Source organism: Cucurbita pepo, chromosome 1 (genome assembly GCF_057944985.1).
Source record: "Cucurbita pepo subsp. pepo isolate OVF chromosome 1, ASM5794498v1, whole genome shotgun sequence".
Lineage (NCBI taxonomy): Eukaryota > Viridiplantae > Streptophyta > Magnoliopsida > Cucurbitales > Cucurbitaceae > Cucurbita > Cucurbita pepo.
Window position 1 is genome coordinate 20,803,047 of NC_141798.1, and position 24,976 is coordinate 20,828,022.

Here is a 24,976-nt window from a genome sequence, read left to right on the forward strand (position 1 = left end):
AACTAATAATATAATAATTTTTCATTTTTTTTCAGGACACTCACAACCCACACACGCTTGAGTCTTTCGATTATACTGTTGTTGAGGCTATTGATATTATGAATTAGAGATTTCCAGTCGTGTACCCAACTTGAATTGGGTGGGAAATTCTTTCCATTAGCTAAACAGAGATGAGGAGGGATTATATTCTCGATCTTCATCCCCACCCTAGACCCGACCAGATTTCAAAAAAAAAAAATTTGTAGAAGAGAGAACAGGCTAGGCGACAATGGAATCGAAGACACTAGCTCCCTGCCCATAAACCTTAATATTAATATTATTATTATTATCTGCAAAATCTTTAATGTTTCTCCAGAAGCTCTGTCACTCGCTTGAGCTTTGAAGCTTCCAAGCAGCAAGAACAGAGGCTCCCCCCCTTCTCCCTTTTGCTCTAAAACAGAGTTCTTTTTCGAAGTCCAAGGATATGGCGAGTAGATGGTGGAGTGGAATTGGAATTGAAGATCAGCATGGAGCTAAAATCCACAGGCGCCGTCGAGGTCGCCCACCGGGCTCAAGAAACAAGCCAAGCCCACCCATTCTCATAACCAACCACGCTCCCAACGCCTTCCAAACCCACGTATTCCAAATCACCCCCGCCACCGACATAGCCCATTCCATTTCCACCTTCGCTCACCGCCGCCACTGCGGACTCTCCATTCTCAGCAGCTCCGGCCTCGTCGCCAACGTCACTCTCCGCCAACCCGCTGCCCCTGGCGGCGTCATCACTCTCCATGAACGCTTCGAGATCTTGTCACTCTCTGGCGCTTTCCTTCCCGCACCGTCCCCCCAGTGGGCTACTAGCTTGACCGTCTGTCTAGCTGGCGGCCAGGGACGGGTCGTCGGCGGCCTGGTTTCCGGTCCCCTCATCGCCGCCGGCCCTGTGATAGTAATTGCAGCTTCGTTTACAAACGCTATATATGAAAGATTACAGATTGACGAAGAGGAAGAGAATGGAAACAAGGAAATGGAAATGGAAGATCATAGTAATGGAAAAAATTCAATGGGAGAATCATCAGGAGGAGCTTCTTTGGCAGTTCATAATTTGATTTCAAATACCCAAATTTCTCAAGATGTGTTTTGGGCTCAACTTCCTCCATCGTATTAATGGTATATGATCATAATTTTGGATTTGTGGAGATTTGTTTCCCACTCCACAAACAACCCATTTTACAGTTTTTTCAATCTTCCACTCATAAATTATCATTTCTTGATTCTCTTACCCAATGGGTTTTGTCTCTTCGTCCACGTAAGAAACTTGTTTTAAACTCGCAAGATTGACAGCGATACGTAACGAGCAAAACAGATAATATCTACTAGTGATGTGTTTGAACTATTACTATATAGTTCACGCTTACTTATCATTAACATAATAATTCAAACATTTACCGAGAGACTAACTGTTGCTTGCCATGTATTTTTAATAACCAAAGCAATTTGTAGAAATCTAAATTTTGAGGTGATTACTATTATGTTGATTTTAGTGGATAACCAAAAAACACATAACGTATCCTCAAAACGACACAGTTCCAGTCCATCTCCCAGATGACACGTGTTGTCCCAGCAACCAAGATTGTATGGTCGTTAACAACTTGAAAAGCCTATCCACTGCCACTACCATTGCCCACACCGAACTTTGAACTCTCCAAAGTTCTATCATTTTTACTGCAAAAATATCGTCTTCCTCTTCCATTTGCTTCAATTTGAAACTCTTAAACACTCCAAACTTCTCTCCTTCAACTCGGTTTCTTTCTTTCATTCCTTTCTCTCGAATCCGATGGTCACCGCTCTCTCCACTGCCGGAGCTGTCAACAGAATTCCGGTAACTGACATCTTTTCAGCCATTAATGTTTAGAATTCAAAATTTCTAGCTCGAATAAGAGTTCGTAATGATGTGAAATTAGAGGAGGTGAAGAATGGTTAATTGGGTAGTGAAAGTGAAAGTGAAAGCGTGGGATTTGTTTATTGCAGGTGAGTTTAAATGGCGCCATCTCCGGAGCTTCAGTTCAGAGCTCTGCATTCTTAGGCAGCAGCTTGAAGAAAGTGAACTCAAGATACCCCAATTCAAAGGTCTCTTGGGGAAGTAGCTTGAAGGTAGTAGCTGTTGCCGAAGAAATTGATGAAAAGAAGCAAACTGATAAGGATAGATGGAAGGGGCTTGCCTATGATATCTCTGATGATCAGCAAGATATCACCAGAGGAAAGGGACTGGTTGACTCACTCTTCCAAGCTCCTACTGGAGCAGGAACTCATGACCCTGTTCTTAGTTCTTATGAATATTTGAGTGCTGGACTTCGTCAGTAAGTTCAATAAAAATCCTACATATTCTTTTGTGTGTGTGTGCGCGTGCGTTCATCTATGATTCATAATGAAGGATCTGATAGTTTTGACAATGATATTATAGGTACAATTTAGACAACAATGTGGATGGCTTTTACATTGCTCCTTCCTTTATGGACAAACTAGTTGTTCATATCTCTAAGAACTTCATGAAACTTCCCAATATCAAGGTTCACCACAAAACTGGTTTACTGTTCATTAGTTTCATTCCTGGGTTTGGCTATTTCTTTTACCAATTACTCGATCGGATCGTTCTGCCTTAGGTTCCTCTGATTTTGGGTGTTTGGGGAGGCAAAGGTCAAGGAAAATCCTTCCAATGTGAACTTGTTTTGGCCAAGATGGGAATCAAGTGAGTTGCAATCCTCTCCATCCTCTTGGCTTTAGCCATTTCAGATGATTTCAAACTGCTTCATGTTAATGTTTTGTTTCATTGTTTCAGCCCCATTATGATGAGTGCAGGGGAATTGGAGAGTGGAAATGCAGGGGAACCTGCAAAACTGATTCGACAGAGATATCGTGAAGCAGCAGACATTATCAAGAAAGGGAAAATGTGTGTTCTCTTTATCAACGATCTCGACGCAGGAGCTGGTCGTCTTGGTGGCACTACTCAATACACTGTGAACAACCAGATGGTTAACGCTACCCTCATGAACATAGCTGATAATCCAACCAATGTTCAGCTCCCTGGTATGTACAACAAAGAGGACAACCCTCGTGTTCCCATCATTGTCACGGGTAACGACTTCTCAACACTGTATGCTCCTCTCATCCGTGATGGTCGTATGGAAAAATTCTACTGGGCACCTACTCGGGAGGATCGAATTGGTGTCTGCACAGGAATCTTTAGGAGTGACAATGTTCCTAAAGAAGAAATTGTCAAGCTTGTTGATACCTTCCCTGGCCAATCCATAGGTAAGTTCCGAGTGTAAACCATGAATGAAATACATAAGTACTATGATTCATTTCCCTTCTATATTCTAACCTGATAAACTAAACCATGATCATACAGATTTCTTTGGTGCCCTGAGGGCAAGAGTATATGACGATGAAGTGAGGAAGTGGGCTGCTTCAGTCGGAGTTGAAAATATTTCTAAGAGGCTCGTTAACTCAAAGGAAGGACCACCGACGTTCGAGCAGCCAAAGATGACCTTAGAGAAGCTTCTCGAGTATGGGAACATGCTCGTTCAGGAGCAAGAGAATGTGAAGAGAGTCCAATTGGCTGACAAGTACTTGAGCGAGGCTGCTCTTGGTGATGCCAATGAAGACTCTATAAAAAGTGGAGCATTCTACGGTTAGCTCTCTCTTGACCCTCTATAGATTGTTAGAATTGTACAAAACATAAGCAGCTTGTCCTTAGCTGCTGGTTCTGTTTGTTGCAGGCAAAGCCGCTCAGCAGGTGAATTTTCCTGTCCCTGAAGGCTGCACAGACCCTAATGCAGAGAACTTCGACCCAACTGCTAGGAGTGATAATGGAAGTTGCAATTATGAATTATAAGCAATCACGAAGGGATGTGCACAGAATTTTCCGCACAGAAAGCTCAACCAAGATTTCATTAAATTTATTTGAAGGGTGTCTCCTTCCATGGTTTGCATATACAGCTTTAATTTGAACAATCTAAATCATAAGTCGGCCTAAACGCGTTGTAATCTACAAAGCTACTTGACTTGCTCAATTCTAAGATACAGTGGACTAGTGACCTACTCTACTACTGAGACATACAACATTCAATCTGCTCTTGAGGAGCTCGACTACATAATACCATCGCATCACTCCGCCATGCATGATAATTAGACACAAGTAAGATCATCCATTAACAGAATCGGTGCGACTTACTTGAAGGCATTAGTAGCTTCGTGCTATGAAATATTGTCGTCTTCACTCTCCCTCTGCCTTTTAAAAACCTCCAAGTCATCAAACCCTGTACATTTCAGAGAATTTCAGTATGGATTGTAGTCTCATTGTGGTAATCGAACCATAATGAATTAATCACCTGCTACCAAGTCATCGCAGTCATTGTGCAGGGGTAAAAGCCTAGTGGAACCGGAGGGAGGGTTGTCAAGAACTGTCCATTCCAGATTCCCATAATCCTCTGCACATAAATCCCTTCTCCAAACCCAGTCATCAACAATACCGAGCCCATCGAAGGAAAGGGGGTCAACTTGATACTGTTCATTGGCTTTAGCAGCCCTGCCAATAAATTCATTGGGAAAAAAAAAAAAAAAATCAGCAATGCCCCTAAATTTCAAACAGGGAGACTCATTGTGTAATAAATGTTTCAACTGACTTACATTTGTTTGAGTTGCAAGTTGAAGCGCACAAATACAAGGTCACTAAGACGTTGGTGTTCGATGTGATTCCTGGTATCATGTAACTTATCAAAAAGGATTTGATTTTGCTTTAACCCCACTGAGGAGCAGGTTTGACTAAGAATTCGAATGGCCAAGCGAGATAAACATGGGCAGCTTGATGCATATGTTGACCACCACTCAGCTACAAGAAACATAAACAGATGAAAAGATCATTCAACCAATAGCCAGAAAGAAGATAAACATGAAGAAAAAGGGTCGCTCTTGATATGCATGGAAGATAACTACGCAACAGATGGTGCTCCAGTTTATCCAAAGTCGTGCAGAATGAAATTTAATGGTCAGTATGATAGAAAATATCTCCTAAAAATCATTGTGCTAAACATATGTACTTCCCAAGTCCTTAGCATGCCAGTTATACGAATAATCCTAGAACGCGTAATCAGCCATGTATCTGGTTCCAAGCGTTTTTCAGAAATGCAAGTCATAAACAAGCTGGTGAAGTGCAAATTGTGCAATGGTGCATAATGGAAGCTGAGGAATAGCAATAGATTAGATACTAACCTGGAAGCAGCGTCTCTCTCGCTCTAATAGCCATCTTTCTTCCCAAATCTCCAACAGCATTCTTGTATGAGTTTATTTCTTTTATTATTTTATCTTGAATTTTTGTATCAGAAACCAGTCTTTCTATGCAATCGAACATGCCTGATACGATTTCACCATGCATTTCACCTCCTTCAATGCTATAAAAGAACTTGGGGTTCAAGTAGAATCCAGCAGCATGAAGAGGATGATGCCACTGTTGTCCCCATCTCTGATCTATAATGTTCCAGTAGACCATGTAACGCTCTCTGTCAACAAGTTCTGTCTTAATTGCTAGCTTAGCATTATACATTGCTGCATAAACGTATCCCATCGCAGGTCGCTTCCCACTACCCACTATTCTCAAAACTCTCAACAGAGGGTTTGTCAAACGAATAATTGAATTGCATGAGGACCAAAATGATTCACTGCTGATTAAATCCAACATTTCCAATCCCCCTGGTCTCTTTGAATATGGGCTGTCCATCCACTCTTGAGAAGTAACCATGGTCTGCAAACATCGTTTCAGTTCAACCATCCGATTCAACGTGGCAAAGTTCGTGGCCGATCTTGTGGCGCAAGGTTCTAAGATATCGTTACCATAGGTATACCGTCTGACCATGTTTAAAACCATACTATTGTTATAGACAAATCTTGTAATCGATCGAGCTTGCTCAATAACAGTATTTACACTCTCAATGTTTCCAAAATCCCCAAGAATCAAATCCACACAACTCGCAGCACATGGAGTCCAATAGAGGGTCGGATACGTATCAGAAAGCTTTCTACCAGCAATAGCATAATTCTCTTCACACCTAGTAATCACCTGCAGTACATGTTTCACCCCAACTTGTTCCACGACTTTTTTGAGTAATTCGTAAAGCAAATCTGGGGAATCCATAATTCCAGATGCATCCACCGATTCCAAAAACACTGTTCCCTCAGGGCAATACACCAAGAAAATCAGCATGGTTCGACCTGCTTCTGTACGCCACTGATCAACCATGACAGAACAACCAGTCTTTCCCCATGTTGCTTTGCATCTGTCAAAATCACTCCTCACTTCTTCCACTGAATTCTTCAATATCCAACCCCGAATATCATGGTACGAGGGCGGTATGATCCCAGTAGCGGCTGAAACAATTGATTCTATCATTGGCTGGAAATAGGCAGAGTTTACTGCTTCTAGAGATGCCCCAATGTCATACAAAAATCGCCCAACAGCCATATGCACTGAATTATTGACCTTATTAGAATCTAATATACCACCACCATTCGGAATGACAATCATACCTCTTTCCACGCAAGAACTCTTCCCTTTACTACCCCTTTTCCTTCCCAGTTTATTACTTGTTCCTTCCTCATGATTCATTAGCAAAGCTGAACTGGTTTCAAGTGGCTCAGCAACTTCAATCAATTGAAGACTAGAATCCATATCCATATGATTTGAAATTGCATCTACCTCACCAGTCATGGCATTCACATTAGTCATTTCTTCATCAAGCTTCTGTCTCTTCTTCTTCTTCATCGTCACCCCATCCAAACTCTCCTGCATTATAATCTGGACCTCAGGAGGAACACTGTGGCAAGTAGAAGCATTACCCTTGTGACCAGCAAGATGTTCTTTTATTCTATGAATCCCTCCACCTTTAAACAGTTTGTGACAGTACAAACATTTGAGCTGCACTCTATCCCCATTCTTAAACATTTGACAGTGCTTCCATGCTGGGTCGTGTTTTTGCGGCGTGATAGGAACTAGCTGCAAACCGGAACTCATTCCCGCAATCTCAACAGATACCTTCCCAGAAAAAAGGAAGAAAAAAAACACCCACACACACACACAGAGATTGATTAAATTTCCGTAACAAGAAAATATGGAGAAAAAAACGGAATTATTTCCAAAATGAAGACCTTCAATCTCAGGGTGGCTCATCGATTATTAGAAGCATGAATGTTATAATCGAAAGCCAAACAATCTACGAAATTGAAAAAGTATAAAGATACAGATGGAGATAGAACCTTACTCGGAGTTGAATACTTTGCAAGACAAAGAAGGGTTCGGCTTGATGAAATCAAAAGAAACCGAGTTGGGTTTAGGGTTTGAGTTTTGAGTTTCGTGAGCAGAAAAGCGCTGGTTCTCAGTACCGGATGGGCCGGTTAGGGCAACTACAGCCGGTTAAGTTTACTCGTTTTAGGGTTGGCCAACCGAATGATCCGGTTATTAGCCGTCTGCTTCTTTTCCTCGAACCGGATTTCTTCAAAATGGGCTTCTGGAAAACTAGACCGGACTATATAAATTCTCGTTTTTTTTTTTTCTATTACAATTTCATTTTAATATAAAACTTTCTTAAACATAAATTAACGTAAATTTTATTTTTTTTTCTATTTATTTATAAATAATTACGTGATAATTTATTTATATAATTTTAATTTGATTTTTTTTTTTTCTAATTTATCCTATTGAAACGAAGTCTCCAGTTGATCAAAAACCGTTTCAGAAATTACAGTTTCTGAAGCTCGAAATCATGGTGCCTGTAAATTAGGAACCTGTTTTCAAGTTTCTCCTTGTTCAATTACAGAGAACACTTCCAGTTTCCTTCTCAAAATTAATCTAAATCAAATGTCTAATCTCTCCTTGTTCTTCTTGTTGCTCTTCTTGTTCTTCTCTTTTGCAGGTTCATAATTTGTGTTCTTCGTTGGATTTTTAGTCAAAGGAATGTTCTTTCTTTTACTTATGAATGTGGTGTTCTGTTTTACAGATGGGGTTCAGTTGATTATAGTGAACAACTGTAAGGAGAGCATATGGCCGGGTATTTTAGGAAACGCCGGCAACCCACTTCCCAGAGATGGTGGATTTCATCTCTCAACTGGAGAACAGACGGTGGTTGAATTGCCGGAGAGATGGTCCGGCAGAGTTTGGCCAAGACAGGGCTGTTGTTTCGACCCAAAAACCGGTCGAGGTTCCTGCCAGACCGGCGACTGCGCTGGACTCCTCAATTGTAGCGGAATCGGCGGCGTACCGCCGGCGACGGTGGTGGAGATGACGTTGGGAACTTCGAAGTCGTCGATGCATTACTACGATGTGAGTCTGGTGGATGGATTCAATGTTCCGGTGGCGATGGCTCCGATCGGCGGGAAAGTTGGGTGTGGGGTTGCGGCGTGTGCGGCGGATCTGAACCGGTGCTGCCCGTCGGTGCTGGAGGTGAAGAGAGACGGGAAAGTGGTGGGGTGTAAAAGCGCTTGTTTGGCTGCGAAATCGGATAAGTATTGCTGCAGAGGGGAATATGCAGATCCCAAAATCTGTAAGCCATCGATTTTTGGGCATTTGTTTAAGGCCATATGCCCCATGGCTTATAGCTATGCTTATGATGAATCTACAGGGCTTAAAATGTGTAAGGCTCCTCGATATGTCATCACATTTTGCCCTCCTAGTCCTATATGAAATACCCTTTGATTTGAGCTGTCAAACCTCCACTGTTTTAGAACCAATTTGAATTTGTTCCTATGACATTAGGGTCGACTTAAAGCTTCGATACAACTCAAGAAAGGCCGACCCCTCAAGAAAAAGGTCCAAGTCCTATTTGGCCAACTTGTCGAGGGTATTAGTCGATGGGTTTGTCCGTATTTTAACTAATCCCATGAAAAAATAACCAAATGGGTTTTTATGAACCTCACTGACCTTAAAAGAAGAGAGAAAAGACCGAGAATTAACTTTGGAGTCAATTCTTCAATACTTTGAGAGTCTCGTGAAACTCGAGTTATGAAAAGTAGTAAATGTATTCAAATTCTACGTAATATTGACCCTTAAATCATCGTGTTTAGGTCATAGAATGTGACAAATTATTGATTAAGAATAGTGGGTGATTTGTTGTTTTTCAATCAAACAAAGTAGATAATTAATCTAAAGTCAACATTAATTAAATCAAGCTTGATTCTATTATAGAGTAGTTGAGCTAAATAAAGGTAGTATGATTATTATTGATAAATTAAAAATATCTTAAATTTAATTTTTTTCAAAAATATAAATAAATTTTTTACCTGTTGATAGTGAAATTTTGATAGGATAATGCATCTTTTCTTTACTCGAATGATAACTCTTTAAGGCTTCCATGAGTCGAGGACATACATGACGTGTGTCTCTTCGAGGAGTTCCATTTAGGCTCCAACCCAAATTCTTCTCTTCTCCTTTATCCGATGGTCTGATCCTTCTGTGTTGGTTTAAATTATGTTTGTTTTGCATTGGGCTTCTTCCGTTAATTTTCACCTCTGGTTTCTCTCGTAACATTAGGACTCGTATGTATTCTAACTCTGTACTAGACATCATTTCGAAATTAAGTTACACAATCTTGTTTTTAATTTCACTGTCTAAAGACAATATCTGATTCCATACCTACGAAAGCTATGACCAACAATTCTCTCTCTTTTGACTCAAAACAAAAAATTCTCAGCTACCACTGATGTATATATATCCCAGTTCTACTCTCCGTTCAAAAAATTAGGGTCGCATTTGATAATTGTTTCAATTTTTACGATATATAATCAAAAGAAGATATGAGTTCTACGATATATGTCACACGATATTAAATATATAGTTTAAAACTAATATAATAGAAAAGAAAAAAAAAAAGTTATATTATAATTTACAAACTTTGAGTATAATTGGAATATCAAGCCCTTTTGATACTATTATCTCTTATCAATATTTTAGAAAATTGCATAAACAATGGGTTAAACATTAAATTTAGAATATATTTGTGAACAAATAATTAATAAAGAAATTGAATGGCAACAACTAAAGTAATTGTTTACGCAAAATTGAGAGAAAAGATAAAATATTTGAAAGTGAGATTTTGAAACAAAATAAATAATAAAAAAGGTAATATATTAATGGTCATAAATTATTCGATAACATCATATTTAATTTATTTAATTGTATATTCACGATATATATCTTAATTAGGTCAGATTATTTTAATTAATTTTATTTTTTTTAAAAGGTAAAATGATGTATTAGATATATTCAAATCTAGGAGATTATTTTAATTAATTTAATTTTTTTTAAAAGGTAAAATTGGAAGCATTTTTTGTAATTTTATTTTGAATTAAATGTGTGTATAGGAAAACATTCCTTAAATACAAAAATTATAATAAGGTAAATTAATGGACAATATTTTTGCCTACAGCCTACCCCGTAACGCACGTTTTTGTACACAAAACGCACTATTTATGAAACTCTGGAACAGTCCCTTTTTCTCTCAAGAAACGCTCTACTTCCTTCGGATATTTCAATCCGAACCAACAAATCGATCGCATTCCATTCAAAAACACGATCAACCCATATTCTTTCTCGTGGATTAGATTCGATTCCATTCCATTGCGAAATCATGAACTTCTTCTTCCACCTTCTGCAACTCCTCGTCTTCTTCCTCTGTTTCAAGCAGAGACTCTGTTTTTCTGCAACTCAGGCGATGGTTTTGCCACTCAAAACAGAGACGGGATTGAATTCACAGCCGTCGAACAAACTCAGTTTCCACCATAATGTCACGTTGACCGTTGAGTTGACTGTCGGATCGCCGCCTCAAGCTGTCACGATGGTGCTGGATACAGGGAGTGAACTCCCATGGCTTAACTGCAAAAAAAAAACCCAAACTTTGACCTCTGTTTTTAACCCACTTTCTTCCTCTTCTTACTCGCGAATCCCCTGCATTTCCCCCATTTGCCAGAAGCAAACCCGAGACTTACCCAACCCGGTTGTATGCGACGAAGAGAAACTATGCGATGTCTTTGTCTCATACGCTGACGGCTCGTCTCTCGAGGGCAATCTTGCATCCGACACGTTTCGAATCGGGTCGTTGAATAAACCCGGAACTTTATTCGGGTGTATGGGTTTGGGTTCGAGTTCGAATCCGCAGGAGGATGCGAAGACCACTGGGCTAATGGGGATGAACCGGGGGTCGCTTTCGTTTGTGACTCAATTGGGTCTGTCGAAATTCTCTTACTGCATACCGGGTCGTGATTCCTCCGGCGTTCTGATTTTAGGCGAAGGTAATCATTCGTGGGTGGGGAATATGGCGTACACGCCGTTGGTTCAAATGTCGACGCCATTGCCGTCGTACGATCGGTTCGCGTACACAGTCAAACTGGAGGGAATTAAAGTGGGGAACAAAATCCTGGCGCTGGAGAAATCAATTCTGGTTCCGGACCACACCGGCGCCGGGCAGACCATGGTGGATTCAGGGACCCAGTTCACGTTTCTTCTGGGGCCGGTGTACACGGCTTTAAAGAACGAGTTTCTGGTACAAACGAAGGGCGTTTTGGTTCCACTGGGTGATCCGAATTTCGTGTTCCAAGGAGCAATGGACTCGTGCTTCCGAGTACCGGCGAATCAGGGGAAGCTGCCGCCGCTGCCGGCGGTGAGTCTAATGTTGAATGGGGCGGAGATGGTTGTCGGCGGGGAGTTGCTGCTGTACCGAGTGCCGGGAATGGTGAAGGGTGGTGATTGGGTGTATTGCATGACGTTTGGGAACTCGGATTTGTTAGGAATAGCGGCGTTTGTGATTGGGAATCATCATCAACAGAACTTGTGGATGGAATATGATCTGGCGAAATCAAGGCTGGGATTTGTCGAGACCAGGTGTGATTCAGCAGGTCAACGCCTCGGATTGGACCTTTAAAATTTTCAATTCAATTTTGGTCAACGCCTCCAAAAATTTTAAACTACATTAAACCCACAATAACCTAAGACTTTGTCTAAATTATGTTTGAAAAATAACATTATAAAAATTAATTTTTGGTTCTACGTTTTACTATAATTCAACCATGCCCAGGGAAAAATTGGCTTAACTCTTTAATATAATATAATATAATTTAATTTAATTTAATTTAATTGCAGATTAAAAATAATAATTAAATTCTTATATATTAAATTATTATGTTGGGGACAGACTGGGTCCCACAGAATGGAGGGGTGATTTCGGTTTGAGCAAATCTAATACGACGTCGTTTAATGTATTCAACTGAACTCCTTTTATCCAAAGCCTTCCTTAGAAGAGACGGGTCACAACACGCAACTCAACACGTCCGAGTCACCTCCCGCCATCGACTCGCTCCCCCATCTTCTCCGTCGCTACCGCCGGGTGATCATTTTTCACGTAATTTTAGCATGCCCCATCATCGTAACTTTTCGATTCCAGGCCATCCTTGTTGTTTTTGGACCAACAAAATCAACCCAATTTACTCGATTCTGTTCTGTAGGTCTCGGATTTCTCTCATCAAGGATTAATCTGGTTCGATTATTTGATGATCGCTCGTTTCTTATGCCTTTTTGTTACTCGGGATTCTTTAATTAAGCGATTTTTCTTTTCTTATTGTTTTAATTTCACTTGTTTAACTGTCATCGAAGCTTATGGGGCTGTAGAATTGTCGTGTCTGTCTGATTCTGTTTATAGATTCATGTTCTCGCCTCATTTAATTATCTCTGGGAGTTTAATGGAAATGTGGAGAATTGAGAATTTGGATGAAAAATGTTCAAAACTGATCTGGTTCGATCGACCGGTAGTTCTGATTTCTTACTCGAGCATTAGTAGAGACCTCAATCTTTTGATATAAGATGTATGGATGTATGTTTGAGTTCGAATGCAGTGATCTTACAGTCTTTTTGGTGTTAATGGGATGCCCAGGTAATGATTGTGGCTGATGGATTGAATTTGATAACTAAGATAGCAATTAATTGGGATTGCTATGCTCTTCCTGTTGAACTGCATATGTATTGGAAGAACTTCGAACTCTTTTAAATTACTCATGATTTTGTTTGTCATATGAGTGGTTTATTGGTTAGCCATTGTCATTACATCTTTACATTGACAAAGCTTAGGCTATTATGATTCTTTGATTCTTCAAGCTTCGGTTCTTATGTCATTTGTTCAAGGAGTTGCGGGAATCATTATGTTTCTTTCTATTAAGATACTGGAGCATTTTTCTTGATGTGTTCTGCAGATTATTGTCAGGAGTTCATTAGATTTTTCATTATGTAGATTCACATTTCTCTGACTTGAACTAGCTGTCACAACTACATCGGACATGAGTTTTGTTTTCCGTGGAACACGAGTTCCAGACATAGAAAATGGTCTCCCTGGATTTATACCTGAGCGGCGCGCAATGGTATGCTCGATATTTGAACGACTTTACGTTTTCAATACCAATGCTCAGAACTTTTTGTTTAAAATATATTTTCTTTCTGCTCCCAATCAGCGTGTTCATGCAGCACGTCCTGTTAACTCGAACTCACTTGCCTTTCTTGTCACAGGTACCATTTTACCTATATTCATGACTGATTTCTGTTTCATGTGATAATTTTGATCTATTGCTTTGGTTTTACTCCTTGACTTTGTTTCAGTTCTTCTGTTATTCATGATATTGAACTCTCACCAGATGTCACCAAACTTTCTGGTAAATTTCGGTTCCCACACTGTGATTGTTTAGTAGTTTTTAACCCTTGATGCAAATATTTACATTTTCTTCTTCTGAAAATGCATATTTAGCTCTGGCTTGTGCTTGGTGTGTTTTTAATGGCTACAACATTAAGGATGTACGCGAGTTGTCAACAACTTCAGGCTCAAGCCCAAGCTAGAGCTATGGCAGCTAGTGGTCTTCTGGGTCACACTGAATTGAGGTTGCATATGCCACCATCAATAGCACTTGCAACTAGAGGGCGTTTACAAGGGCTAAGGCTTCAACTTGCTCTGCTTGATAGGGAATTTGATGATTTAGGTGTGGTTCAAATCTATACAATGCAGTTTCTTAGCTTAGAATTAGTCAAACATGGCCACTATTCTTTGATATTCTTCTAGTGTACCGAGGTGAGATCCCATGTTGGTTGGAGAGGGGAACGAAATATTTCTTATAAACAGTGTGGAAACCTCTCACTAGCAGACGCGTTTTAAAACCTTGAGGGGAAGACCGAAAGAGAAAGCCCAAAGAGGACAATATTGGCTAGCGATGGGATTGGGCTGTTACAAATGGTATCAGAGCCAAACACCGGGTAGTGTACCAGCAAGGACGTTGGGCCCCAAGGTGGGTGGATTGTGAGATCCTATATCAGTTGGAGAGGAGAACAAAGCATTCCTTATAAAAAGTGTGAAAACCTCTCCCTAGTAGACACATTTTAAAACCTTGAGGGGAAGCTCGAAAGGAAAAGTCCAAAGAAGACAATATTTGCTAGCGGTGGGCTTGGGCTGTTACAATCGATTTTCAGACTCTTTTCTATTGTGTTGATTAGTAAGGAAGCAAAGTTTCCTATATATTCTTGTCTATGATACTGTCTTAACATATCATTTTTCTTCAGACTATGAAACTTTGAGAGCTTTGGATTCTGACAATGTTCCAACAACACCGTCAATGAGCGAGGAACAAATAAATGCTCTTCCTGTCCATAAATACAAGGTTTCTGGTCCTCAAAGGTAATCCGTAATTAATTAGTGCATCTTATCTGTTATACTCTAGCTTATGCCCAAAAAACTGAAATTAAGTTTTCTTTAAATTATGGGCAGCGACCCTGCTGCGAATCAACAGGCTTCATCTTCAGAATCCAATGAGGTATCCACCAAATTACTCGTTTTGTAATGCAGAACACACAAAGAAGGCCTAAACTTTGTAGTGTTCTTGATTCTTATCATCAATTTTCAAGTACGTTTTATTCTTTTGCAGAAGAGACCAGATTCAGTCAATGCAGTTAGCGGTACCAAGTCCTTACAGGATGAACTTACATGCAGTGTTTGCTTAGAGCAAGTAAACGTTGGTGAACTCATACGCAGTTTGCCATGTTTGCATCAGGTTTATCTCTCTGTCTCTCTCTTTGCCTACTCTTGGACGAACACGACTCTCCACAATGGTATGATATTGTCCACTTTGAACATAAGCTCTCATGGCTTTACTTTGGGCTTCCCTAAAAGGCCTCATACCAATGGAGAGAGCATTCTTTGATTATAAACCCATGTTCATTCCCTAAATTAACCGATGTGGGACTTTCATCATCCAACACCTATCCTTCTGAATAAATAATCGTAGATATTTCATGTTGGAAGTAGATGTGTGAGATCCTACGTCGGTTGGAGAGGAGAACGAAACATTCTTTATAAGGGTGTGGAAACCTCTATCTAGTAGACGCGTTTTAAAGAATTCCAAAGAGGACAATATGTGCTTGGGACGTTACAAAATGGACTTGGTTGTTCTCATTAGCTGTTCGTCTCCTTTCATTTTAGCATTCGGAGCCTCTCTTCACTTTAATCTCGATACATGAATTCAATGTTGTAGTTCCATGCGAACTGCATAGATCCGTGGCTGGGGCAGCAGGGAACATGTCCTGTTTGCAAATTCAGAGCGGTGCCCGGGTGGTCGGAGCAGGGGCAAGGGGAAACCGATGCTTATATGGTTTAATTATATGAACCGACGTGGTGTAGTTAGGTAGTGTCTGAGCTTGTGAGTGAGCAGAATTTTGTTGTTGCATAATCATCCATGTATTATTCCAACCCCTATTAGCAAGTACTTGTTACCTCTACAACTTATTCCAGGTATTATTATTACTTTTATCTCTCCAAAATGGAAAAAAAAAAACATCGTCGAAAGTGGGACCGATCCACTACATTCAAAACCACCGTTAACTTTTTGTACCCTTAATCTCCTCCTCCCACGTCATTCCATCCCAATCAATAAAGTTTTATTTACCATCTTATTGGTAGAATTTCAACCGTTACTAATAAATTTAATGAATTACAATACATTTATCAAAATTCTTAGTAATTCTTCCATATTGGTTGGTAAGTTTTATGGTTTATTCGCGTTTAGTCTATAACATTGAATTTTTTCATATTTTCTTGCTCACGTTATCTAAAACATTTCTATCGAATGTCATCCGATACTCCCGTTCGTATAGTTTGTTACATTTTCTTGCTCACGTTATCTAAAACATTTCTATCGAATGTCATCCGAGACTTCCGTTCGTATAGTTTGTTATTGTACACGGATTATAATAAATAACGCACAAATAACTACGGTGACAAATAGTAATGCATAAATAAATGCATATTTACATAATAAATATATTTTTAAAATTGAGATACTAAATAAAGAAAAAAATTGTGTACACGAATTAAAAATAAACTTAATTTAACAAAATATTAAAAAGTTTGAATACCAATAAGGAAATTCTAAAAAAAAAAACAATTTTATAACTATATATAATTATGTTTAAAAAAAAAAAAAAAAAAAAAACAGATATTTGTATATAAATATTAAAAAGAAAAAAGAAAAAAAAAAGTGTTTATAAAAAAGGAAAGGCAGTTTTGGATGAGGTGGCATTGTTTGGGTGGAAGGGAAGGGAAGAAGACGAAGAGGTGGAATCTTCGTTTTATGAGGATTTACCAGTAACCACCCTCCGATAAGCCACCAAAAGCGGCAGCCCTTTCTCTTTCCCATCAAACCATTAACAGAACACAACACAACACAATTTTCCTTCTTCTATTCCTTCTCCTTTCCTTCCATTCCAGAGCCAACGCAGGGCCCGACCACGAGATCTGACCCTGCCCTGCTCGCCTCTGTTCTGCCCCCTATAGCATGAATGACTGAACCCACTCGCCGGCACAATCATTTTCCTTCGCTAATTCCATATATGACCCCGCCTCCGCCATGAAAGATCGGAGGAAACGCAATGTCGTTTCTTGGATCGCCATCTTCTGGTGCACCCTCCTCGTTCTCCCCTTCCTCCTTTTCATCACTTTTCGTCTCTTCTCCGGTGGTATGTTTTTTGATTTCCATTTTCATCCCCCCATTGCTCTAACTAATTTCTTTTTTTAGATTTCTCCCTGATCTAATTGGAATTTGAATCTGTCATTGTTGGGAACTCTGATTTTTTTTTTTTTTTTTTTTCTTTCTTTCTTTCGGTTTCCTTCGATGTATGTAAAATGTGTAACAGATACCTTTCAACCAGAGCTGGTTCACACGCGGCATACTCCGGTGAATAGCGCCGTTTCCGATGATTCCTCTGTTAATTTACGGTATTCCGTTCAAGAAACGGTGACCCTACCCGATCAAGCTCTCGTTTTCATCAACCACCCACGAACTGTTCGACCATTTGCCATAAGGGATATCGCCTGCATTTATTTCTCCGGGAACTCGTCGGTGCCCCACAAGCGGCGGCGGCGGCCGATCGGCTTGGATAATGAGGAGAGTCTTCAAAAGCAAATAGTCCGGTGCCCACTCCCCCCTCGCGGGTCTAGAGTTTCAATTAGAGTGAGATCCAAGTCCCATCTCCGAGGTGGGGAGTCGCACCGGTGGGACTCTCTTGCGTATGAAGCACTAATGGACCGAGACAACACCACCATTGTCTTTGTCAAAGGCCTCAATCTACGCCCTGAACGACTCACCAACGCGTCGAAATTCGAGTGTGTTTTTGGGTGGGATTTTCGGAAGGTCAAGTTTCTGCTAAGGTCCGAGGTCATGTCGCTTGCCCAAGAAGTTGCGCGCTGTAGAACACCAATTAGTTTGCACGGCAATCCCAATAGAATCCATGATGCAATTAAAGTCTCCATTAGAATTAAAGGCGGCGGAATTTTGAAATCAGTAGCCCGCCCATTGCCCTTATCAGAATCCTCCGCACCACCCCCCCGGAAGCCCCACGAGATGTGCATATGCACAATGCTGCGAAACCAAGCACAGTTTCTTAAAGAATGGATCATTTACCACGCCCATCTCGGCGTCAGCCGCTGGTTCATCTACGACAACAACAGCGACGACGACATAGAAGACGCAATTGCATCAATCTCCAGTGTCAAACACAATATTTCCCGATATATCTGGCCCTGGATTAAGACCCAGGAATCTGGTTTTGCACATTGTGCTTTACGGGCTCGTGATTCTTGCAACTGGGTCGGATTCATTGATGTTGACGAGTTTTTCTACTTGCCAAGTGGTTTGTCTCTACTGGACGTGCTCACAAACCAAGCCAAAAACACCACGGTTGGGGAGATTCGCGTGTCCTGCCACAGCTTCGGGCCATCGGGGCTGAAACGGATGCCGCCACAGGGCGTGACGGTTGGGTACACGTGCAGGAAAGCGGTGCCGGAGCGGCACAAGAGCATAGTGAACCCGGAGGTTTTGAACTACACATTGATCAACGTGGTGCATCATTTCCACTTGAGAGATGGGTTTCAGTATGTGAATTTGGATCGGAGTGAGATGGTCATAAACCATTACAAGTACCAAGTTTGGGAAGTGTTTAAGGAGAAGTTTTACAGGCGGGTGGCGACGTATGTGGCGGATTGGCAGGATCAGCAGAACGTGGGGTCGAAGGACAGGGCACCAGGGCTGGGGACTAAGGCAGTAGAACCAGAGGACTGGTCGAGCCGGTTCTGTGAGGTCAATGACACTGGGGTAAGGGACCTGGTGCTGGACACGTTGACCGATTCAAAAACCCATCTTTTGCCTTGGCAAGAAGAGCCCAGTCGAGGAAGGAGGAGGGTCAGGAAGAAGAGGAAGCACAAGGGATTTTTATGAGTCTTATAGACTTTTAATCTGAACATGTGTAGTGGTTTCCTTTTTTGTGTTTTTGTGTTTTTTTTTTTTTTTTTTTTTTTTTTTTTTTGAATCATATAATAATGTATTTTGGTTAGGGGTGATAATTGATTGATAGATAAAGCCATTCTTTCTCCTTTTATGTCTTTTGTATATTTTTTTGTACTTCAGCTATTAACATTCGTGCTAGTAAACGTTAGGTGACAATTTGTAAGATTCCATATCGGTTTATTAGGGGAATGGCTAAGTGTGTGGAAACGCCTCCCTAGTATATGCCTAACTATACTAGAAACCTCTCCCTAATAGTGTGAGGCTAATGGGTGTCCCTAGTAAATGAGTTTTAAAATTGTGACATTGAAGGGATGGAAACCTCTTCCTAATAGACCCTAATACCTCATTTGGTGGGGTTGGGCTATTACACAATTAGGTTAAATTGCAAATTTAGTTTTATGATTTAGAAGAAGGTAGAATTTAGTCCTTAGAATCTCATACATAGTCAACATGTTTTGATAAAATAAGTATGTAGCATAACATGCATTATTTCACGGAAAATTACGGGATAATAGTTATAAATAAATATTGTAACAAAAAAAAAAGTGATTTAAAAAGAATTTAGAAATGTAAACAAGATGATTTAGGTTGATTATTGGTTGGAGTCAACTTTAAGTAAAAGGTGTGGGGGTGAAAATTGATGCACATTTAAAAGAGGGAGAGATTCATAATCTCCTCCATGAGTGAATCAGCCACCGCCAAACAAGGCATCCAAAGCGCTTCCCAAACATTAAGGTCTTAATAAACCACAATTTCGAAAAATATTGTTAAAAATATGGCTCTTTCAGTTCATGTCGCAGAAATAATCTATGTTTTTTGACCAAATTTTTAAGAATATATTGTTTAAATGGACAGAAAAAGAAAACCCATGAACTATAATTTTGAAAAGGAAAAAGAAAAGGTAAAAAAAATTAAAGAAAATAAAGGAGAAAATTTTTTGAGGTTGAAATTGGAAGGATAGTATGAAGGGAAAGTGAGGAAGAAAGGGTATTATCAAAAACTGTTGTTTTGCTAAACAAAGCATTGGAACAACGATCTTGAAATCCCAAACACAGCAGCAGCCATGGATTGCTGTTCTCTAACCTAACCTTTTTGCTACTCACTGGGTTGGGTCTCAATCTCCTTCTCTTCCCCTCTTCTTTATCCCTCGCCTTCTATCTATACGTCTCTCTGCTCTTTCTTTCACGCCTTGAATCCGCATCCATCTCTTCTATACCTCTGTAATTCCAATTCCCCACCTCTTTTTTATTTTACTTCCGGCCTTCCCTCTTTTTTTGTTTCCCCCTGTTCTTACATCATCTCTTCCTATTTTGATTTCGAATCTATTTTGAATGCGACTCAGTTTTCTCATCCTGTTGCCTTTTGGGAATTTTGCAGGCTGCTTTTGCTGGAGATTGATGTGGGTCAATAGATCATGCCCAGATCTTGTTCTCTCTTGATCCACTTGCTTATCTTGTTGACCTTAATGAACTCAAGGGGAATAGAGGCGGGGGAGAGAGACGAATAGAGTGAGGTCATTATTCACTGCCCTTTTCTTTTTTTGTGTTGTTGAAGATGGAAGTCGTTTGTTCTTGTGATTCTACTTTTAATGATCTTGTTCTTCTTTTAATTTGATTGTTCTCTGCATCTGCCCATCTGGGTTTGTTGATATAACCCCATATGAGCAAATCTGCTGTTGTGTTCTTGGTGGAAGAATAGCCATTGTTTTCTTCTTCTAAGGTTTCATAATTGAAGTGCTAAATGGGTTTAGTTTCTTAATTAGGAGGTTTCCCCCATTTGATTGCAGGCTAAACGCTACTGGGATTGTTATTGAAATGGTATTAGATCCTTTGCTGACTACATTTGGGAAGTTCTTGTTTTGTTGTAGGTTGTTCATTGTGTTCCATGTAAAAGAAGCTGTATTTGCTTGGAAGAAATTAGAGAATTAGTGAGTTTTTCGAAGTGAAAAAGGAAAATCTTTTGTTTTTCCATTGAAGTCATGATTAAACAAATACTTAATAGGCTTCCACGAAAACCATCGAAGTCAACCGAGCATCGTGAAGGAGCTGGGACGATTATCTCTTCTTCTAATGCTTCTACGAGTTCGAGGAGCAATGATTTAGCAGCTAACAACAACCACACCAACGCTGGAACTGGATCTTTTTCTGGCCCGAATTCTGCTTCGAGTATTGGACAAAATCATGGCAGTAAGGCATCTCAAGGGCTCAATTCAAAGTCAAATGGTAACTCCCAAGCTACTTATGAGGCACTACCAGGTTTCAAAGATGTTCCGAATTCGGAGAAGCAGGGTTTGTTCATTAAGAAGCTGAACATGTGTTGTGTGGTGTTTGACTTCACCGACCCGTCAAAGAACCTCAAGGAAAAGGATATCAAACGACAGACACTAATAGAGCTTGTTGATTATGTTGCATCTGTCAATGGAAAGCTGTCAGAAAATGTTATACAAGAAATTGTGAAGATGGTGTCGTCGAATTTATTTCGAACGCCTACCATCCCATCACGAGATAACAAAGCTTTAGAAGCATTTGATCTCGAAGAAGAGGAGCCTTCAATGGACCCTGCTTGGCCACACTTACAAGTTGTTTATGAGTTTCTACTCAGGTTTGTGGCATCACCTGAAACAGATGCAAAGTTGGCAAAGAGGTACATTGATCACTCTTTTGTTCTAAGACTGTTAGATCTTTTTGATTCTGAGGACCCCAGAGAGAGGGATTATTTGAAAACAGTTCTGCACCGCATCTATGGGAAATTTATGGTTCATAGACCATTCATCAGGAAATCAATCAACAATATTTTCTATCGGTTTATTTTCGAAACCGAGAAGCATAACGGGATTGCTGAGCTTTTAGAGATCTTGGGCAGTATAATCAATGGATTTGCTCTTCCTCTAAAAGAAGAGCATAAACTCTTTCTCGTTCGAGCACTTATTCCTCTTCACAAACCGAAATGCATACCCATGTATCATCAGCAGTTATCGTACTGTATAACACAATTTGTAGAGAAAGATTGCAAGCTTGCTGATACAATCATAAGGGGCTTACTAAAATATTGGCCAATTACAAACAGCTCTAAGGAGGTGATGTTCTTAGGTGAACTTGAAGAAGTTTTAGAAGCGACTCAGCCTGCCGAGTTTCAGCGTTGCATGGTACCGTTGTTTCGACAGATTGGACGTTGCTTGAGCAGTTCACATTTTCAGGTAGACTGTATGACTGAGTTCTTTTTCGTTTTCTTTTCGCTCAATTTCCTTGCTTTCCCTCTTTTTTAGCTTAACATTGGTTCCTGAATTAACACGTTTCTACACTGGTAAGTAGATTGAAAAGGCATTAAGTGCTCCAAATTTGATGCTACTTATTCTTAGTTCCATGGCAAGTTTGATTTTTTGAGATAAGAAACAATAATTCCATGGCAGGTTTGGTTTAAGGTTAACTTCGATAGTGTTTTTCCTACAATTATAATGATCACTCTTTGTACATCCCAAGTCCACCGCTAGCAGATATTGTCCTCTTTGGGCTTTCCCTTTTGGGCTCCCCCTCAAGGTTTTTAAAACGCATATAAAAAACGCTTCGTTCCCCTCTCCAACCATTGTGGGATCTAACAATCCACCCCCTTTGGGGCCCAGCGTCTCCGCTTGCACTCATTCCCCTCTCTAATCGATGGGGGATCTCACAATCCACCCCCTTCAGGGCCCAGCATCCGCGCTAGCGCTTGTTTATCTCCAATCGATGTGGGATCTCACAATCCACCCCCTTCGGGGCCCAACGTCCTATTGGCACACTGCCTGTCTGACTATGATACCATTTGTAACAGCCAAAGCTCACCGCTAGCAAATATTGTCCTTTTTGGCCTTTCTCTTTCGGGCTTCCCCTCAAAGTTTTTAAAATGCGGGGAAAGGTTTCCACACCCTTATAAAGAATGCTTCGTTCCATTCTCCAACCGATGTGAGATCTCACAATCCACCCTCCTTCGGGTCCCAACGTCCTCGCTGGGCTCGTTTCTCTCTCCAATCAATGTGGGATTTCATAGTATCCAATAGTTCATATTAGATTTTGTTATTCCAATAGTAATCTTAGGTTGGCTGATTTAGCTAGATCTTACTTGAACAAGATCTATTCTATAGGTTGTACAACTTTAACTATTGATCTTTCATATTTAGTATTTTTCTTTTAATTTCTAAGTTTGGTAATTGAACTGTGAGATCATGGCGAGCTCGTAACTTTAGGTTCTGAGTTCTGAATTCATATATGCGACTTTAATTATTGTTCTTTCGTATTTAATATAAACTAATGAAAAAGGTCAAGTGCCTGCCCGACCCTTGTTTGTTTGCTTGAACAATAGCTCGTTGGAGCTTAGTTCTTTTTCCTCCTAAAAGGCTGGAGCTTAGGCAGAAAGGTGCCTTGTGTGCACCTGGGCCAAGTCGCTTTAGGTGCAATTGTTGGCAAATGTTTTGGTAACCTGTGAATCTAGAGATGTAACCTTTGCTAGATTAGTGAAATATCCTTGTGGGCTCACGAGTACTATGAGATCCCATATCTATTGGAGAGAGGAACGAGTGCCAGCAAGGACGTTGGGCTCCAAAGGGAAGTGGATTGTGAGATCCCACGTTGATTGGAGAGAGAAACGATTGTTAACGAGGACGTTGGGCCTCGAAGGGGGGTGGATTGTAAGATCCCACGTCGGTTAGAAAGGAAAACGAATCATTCTTCTGCTAGTGGTTGGTGGGTTAAATTAGTGTTCTTGATTTTGTATGTGACTGTACCAAGTTTATGTTGTTCATTTTCAGGTGGCTGAAAGGACTCTATTTTTATGGAACAATACTCAAATTGAGAACCTAATCAAACAGAACCGCAAAGTCATTTTGCCGATTATATTTCCTGGGCTGGAGAGAAATTCAAGAAATCACTGGAACCAGGCTGTACAAAACTTGACACAAAACGTCCGCAAGATCTTCTCGGATGCTGACCCGGAGCTGTTCGAGGAATGTTTGCTCAAATTTCAAGAAGAGACACAGGAGAAGGATGTGAAATCGAGGCGTGAGGCCAAGTGGAAACGCTTAGAAGAGATTGCTGCGGCGAATGGTGCGAGTAACGAAGCAGTCCTCATCTCTACCAAAGGAGGGTTACGAGCAGCAACTGGGTAGCTAAGAGGAGATGTTGACATGGGCGTTCAGCAGATTTGATATTGCAATTGGTATGTGAGCATAAAAGGTAATCTAATCACCTCACCATGTGATTAAAAGCAGCTGCAGCAGCTAAATTCATGGTCCCATTTTGAACAAATTGGATTGGATGGCTTTGAGGTGCATTGGAGAAAAGTTGAGATCATCACTGCTGCTATGCATTTCATTGAAGAAGCTGAAATTTCTATTTTTCATGCATTTTCTCTGTGTATATGTGATTAGTAGAGAAGGATTCGGGTCGACCGAGTCCCGGGTTAGGGTTGGGAAATTCCTGTTTTGTTGTTGAATGGGTGAAAAGCAAGAACAAAGTTCAATTTTTCATAATTGTGCTCATCAGTATCTGGATGATGGCCTTTGTAGTTTCCTGCTTCTTCTGTAATTGAAGTTATTGTTCTCTTGTTTTTTCTCTCTGATTCTGCCAAGGGTATGCTTACAGGAAGGTACTACAATTTTTTAAACGCGTCTGCTAGGGAGAGGTTTTCATATCCTTATAAAGAATACTTCATATCGTTGACTCTAATACTATTTGTAACAACTCAAACTTATGTGCCTGGTTCAAACTTACTTTTATAGAGATGGTCTGTTTTGATTTGTAATGTATAGTTGTCAGTTTTACAGTTGCGTCTGTTAGAGAGAGGTTTTTACGTCCTTCTCAGCAATGCTCGTTTAATCGAGGTGGGATCTCTGTGCCATGAAATATCAAAAGCAAAACCACCCGATAAATAGAAGTGAGGTTGAAAGTGCAACAAATAAAGTCCAGTGGGATATAAAGTTTTCATTAATGTTCAAAAACGTTTAAATAGAGTCAATTAATACATAAAAATAAGGAAAATATAACTAAATCTTAAAAATAAAATAAAGAAAGTATGAGTAAATCTTGATAATAAAATAAAATATACCGCTAATTAAATAAAAAAA

General features: G+C 40.2%; 6 protein-coding genes and 2 pseudogenes across 17 annotated transcripts; 7 read left to right on the forward strand and 1 right to left on the reverse strand.

The window, feature by feature from the left end:
• Positions 1-271: 271 nt before the first annotated feature.
• LOC111810055 (uncharacterized) lies at positions 272-7,443 on the reverse strand. 4 transcript variants are annotated; one of them, XM_023696607.2, is made up of 5 exons: positions 5,248-7,278; positions 4,666-4,867; positions 4,368-4,564; positions 4,211-4,295; positions 272-917 (listed from the first exon to the last, which is right to left on the reverse strand). In XM_023696607.2, the coding sequence occupies exons 1-4, from the start codon at positions 7,196-7,198 to the stop codon at positions 4,234-4,236; spliced, it is 2,412 nt and encodes an 803-aa protein (XP_023552375.2). In that variant the 5' UTR covers positions 7,199-7,278; the 3' UTR covers positions 272-917; positions 4,211-4,233. The 4 variants fall into 4 exon arrangements, with proteins under 4 accessions (XP_023552375.2, XP_023552393.2, XP_023552402.2 ...); XM_023696625.2 differs by lacking the exon at positions 272-917 and adding an exon at positions 7,290-7,443 and having other exon boundaries at positions 3,915-4,295; positions 5,248-7,063; XM_023696634.2 differs by lacking the exon at positions 272-917 and adding an exon at positions 7,285-7,438 and having other exon boundaries at positions 3,915-4,295; positions 5,248-7,063.
• Positions 464-1,381, forward strand: LOC111810111 (AT-hook motif nuclear-localized protein 20 pseudogene; annotated as a pseudogene).
• LOC111810102 (ribulose bisphosphate carboxylase/oxygenase activase, chloroplastic) lies at positions 1,651-4,077 on the forward strand. Its single transcript, XM_023696678.2, has 7 exons — positions 1,651-1,858; positions 2,008-2,336; positions 2,441-2,546; positions 2,640-2,725; positions 2,816-3,288; positions 3,386-3,667; positions 3,756-4,077. The coding sequence occupies exons 1-7, from the start codon at positions 1,814-1,816 to the stop codon at positions 3,869-3,871; spliced, it is 1,437 nt and encodes a 478-aa protein (XP_023552446.2). The 5' UTR covers positions 1,651-1,813; the 3' UTR covers positions 3,872-4,077.
• A 215-nt stretch (positions 7,444-7,658) lies between the features above and the next one.
• LOC111806842 (thaumatin-like protein) lies at positions 7,659-8,775 on the forward strand. The gene is made up of 2 exons (XM_023692341.2): positions 7,659-7,940; positions 8,025-8,775. Exons 1-2 carry the CDS (start codon positions 7,886-7,888, stop codon positions 8,705-8,707), a joined length of 738 nt encoding a protein of 245 aa, XP_023548109.2. The 5' UTR covers positions 7,659-7,885; the 3' UTR covers positions 8,708-8,775.
• Positions 8,776-10,397: 1,622 nt separating this feature from the next.
• LOC111800792 (aspartic proteinase PCS1 pseudogene) lies at positions 10,398-12,064 on the forward strand (annotated as a pseudogene).
• Positions 12,065-12,265: 201 nt separating this feature from the next.
• LOC111800802 (E3 ubiquitin-protein ligase SDIR1) lies at positions 12,266-15,845 on the forward strand. Of its 7 annotated transcripts, XM_087129325.1 has the most exons (9): positions 12,276-12,416; positions 12,520-12,551; positions 13,299-13,425; positions 13,516-13,570; positions 13,661-13,713; positions 13,806-14,034; positions 14,609-14,723; positions 14,814-14,859; positions 14,971-15,570. In XM_087129325.1, exons 3-9 carry the CDS (start codon positions 13,345-13,347, stop codon positions 15,244-15,246), a joined length of 855 nt encoding a protein of 284 aa, XP_086985451.1. In that variant the 5' UTR covers positions 12,276-12,416; positions 12,520-12,551; positions 13,299-13,344; the 3' UTR covers positions 15,247-15,570. The 7 variants fall into 7 exon arrangements, with proteins under 7 accessions (XP_086985453.1, XP_086985452.1, XP_086985451.1 ...); XM_087129327.1 differs by lacking the exon at positions 12,520-12,551 and having other exon boundaries at positions 12,266-12,401; XM_087129326.1 differs by lacking the exon at positions 12,520-12,551 and having other exon boundaries at positions 12,268-12,416.
• A 787-nt stretch (positions 15,846-16,632) lies between these two features.
• On the forward strand, positions 16,633-18,973 carry LOC111806445 (glycosyltransferase family 92 protein RCOM_0530710). Its single transcript, XM_023691763.2, has 2 exons — positions 16,633-17,056; positions 17,234-18,973. The coding sequence occupies exons 1-2, from the start codon at positions 16,948-16,950 to the stop codon at positions 18,811-18,813; spliced, it is 1,689 nt and encodes a 562-aa protein (XP_023547531.2). The 5' UTR covers positions 16,633-16,947; the 3' UTR covers positions 18,814-18,973.
• An 857-nt stretch (positions 18,974-19,830) lies between these two features.
• LOC111800012 (serine/threonine protein phosphatase 2A 57 kDa regulatory subunit B' theta isoform) lies at positions 19,831-24,459 on the forward strand. Of its 3 annotated transcripts, none has more exons than XM_087128162.1 (4): positions 19,831-19,988; positions 20,260-20,395; positions 20,669-22,078; positions 23,663-24,459. In XM_087128162.1, the coding sequence occupies exons 3-4, from the start codon at positions 20,861-20,863 to the stop codon at positions 24,017-24,019; spliced, it is 1,575 nt and encodes a 524-aa protein (XP_086984288.1). In that variant the 5' UTR covers positions 19,831-19,988; positions 20,260-20,395; positions 20,669-20,860; the 3' UTR covers positions 24,020-24,459. The 3 variants fall into 3 exon arrangements, with proteins under 3 accessions (XP_086984288.1, XP_086984283.1, XP_023539357.2); XM_087128157.1 differs by having other exon boundaries at positions 19,846-20,102; XM_023683589.2 differs by having other exon boundaries at positions 19,846-20,102; positions 20,750-22,078.
• Positions 24,460-24,976: the final 517 nt, after the last annotated feature.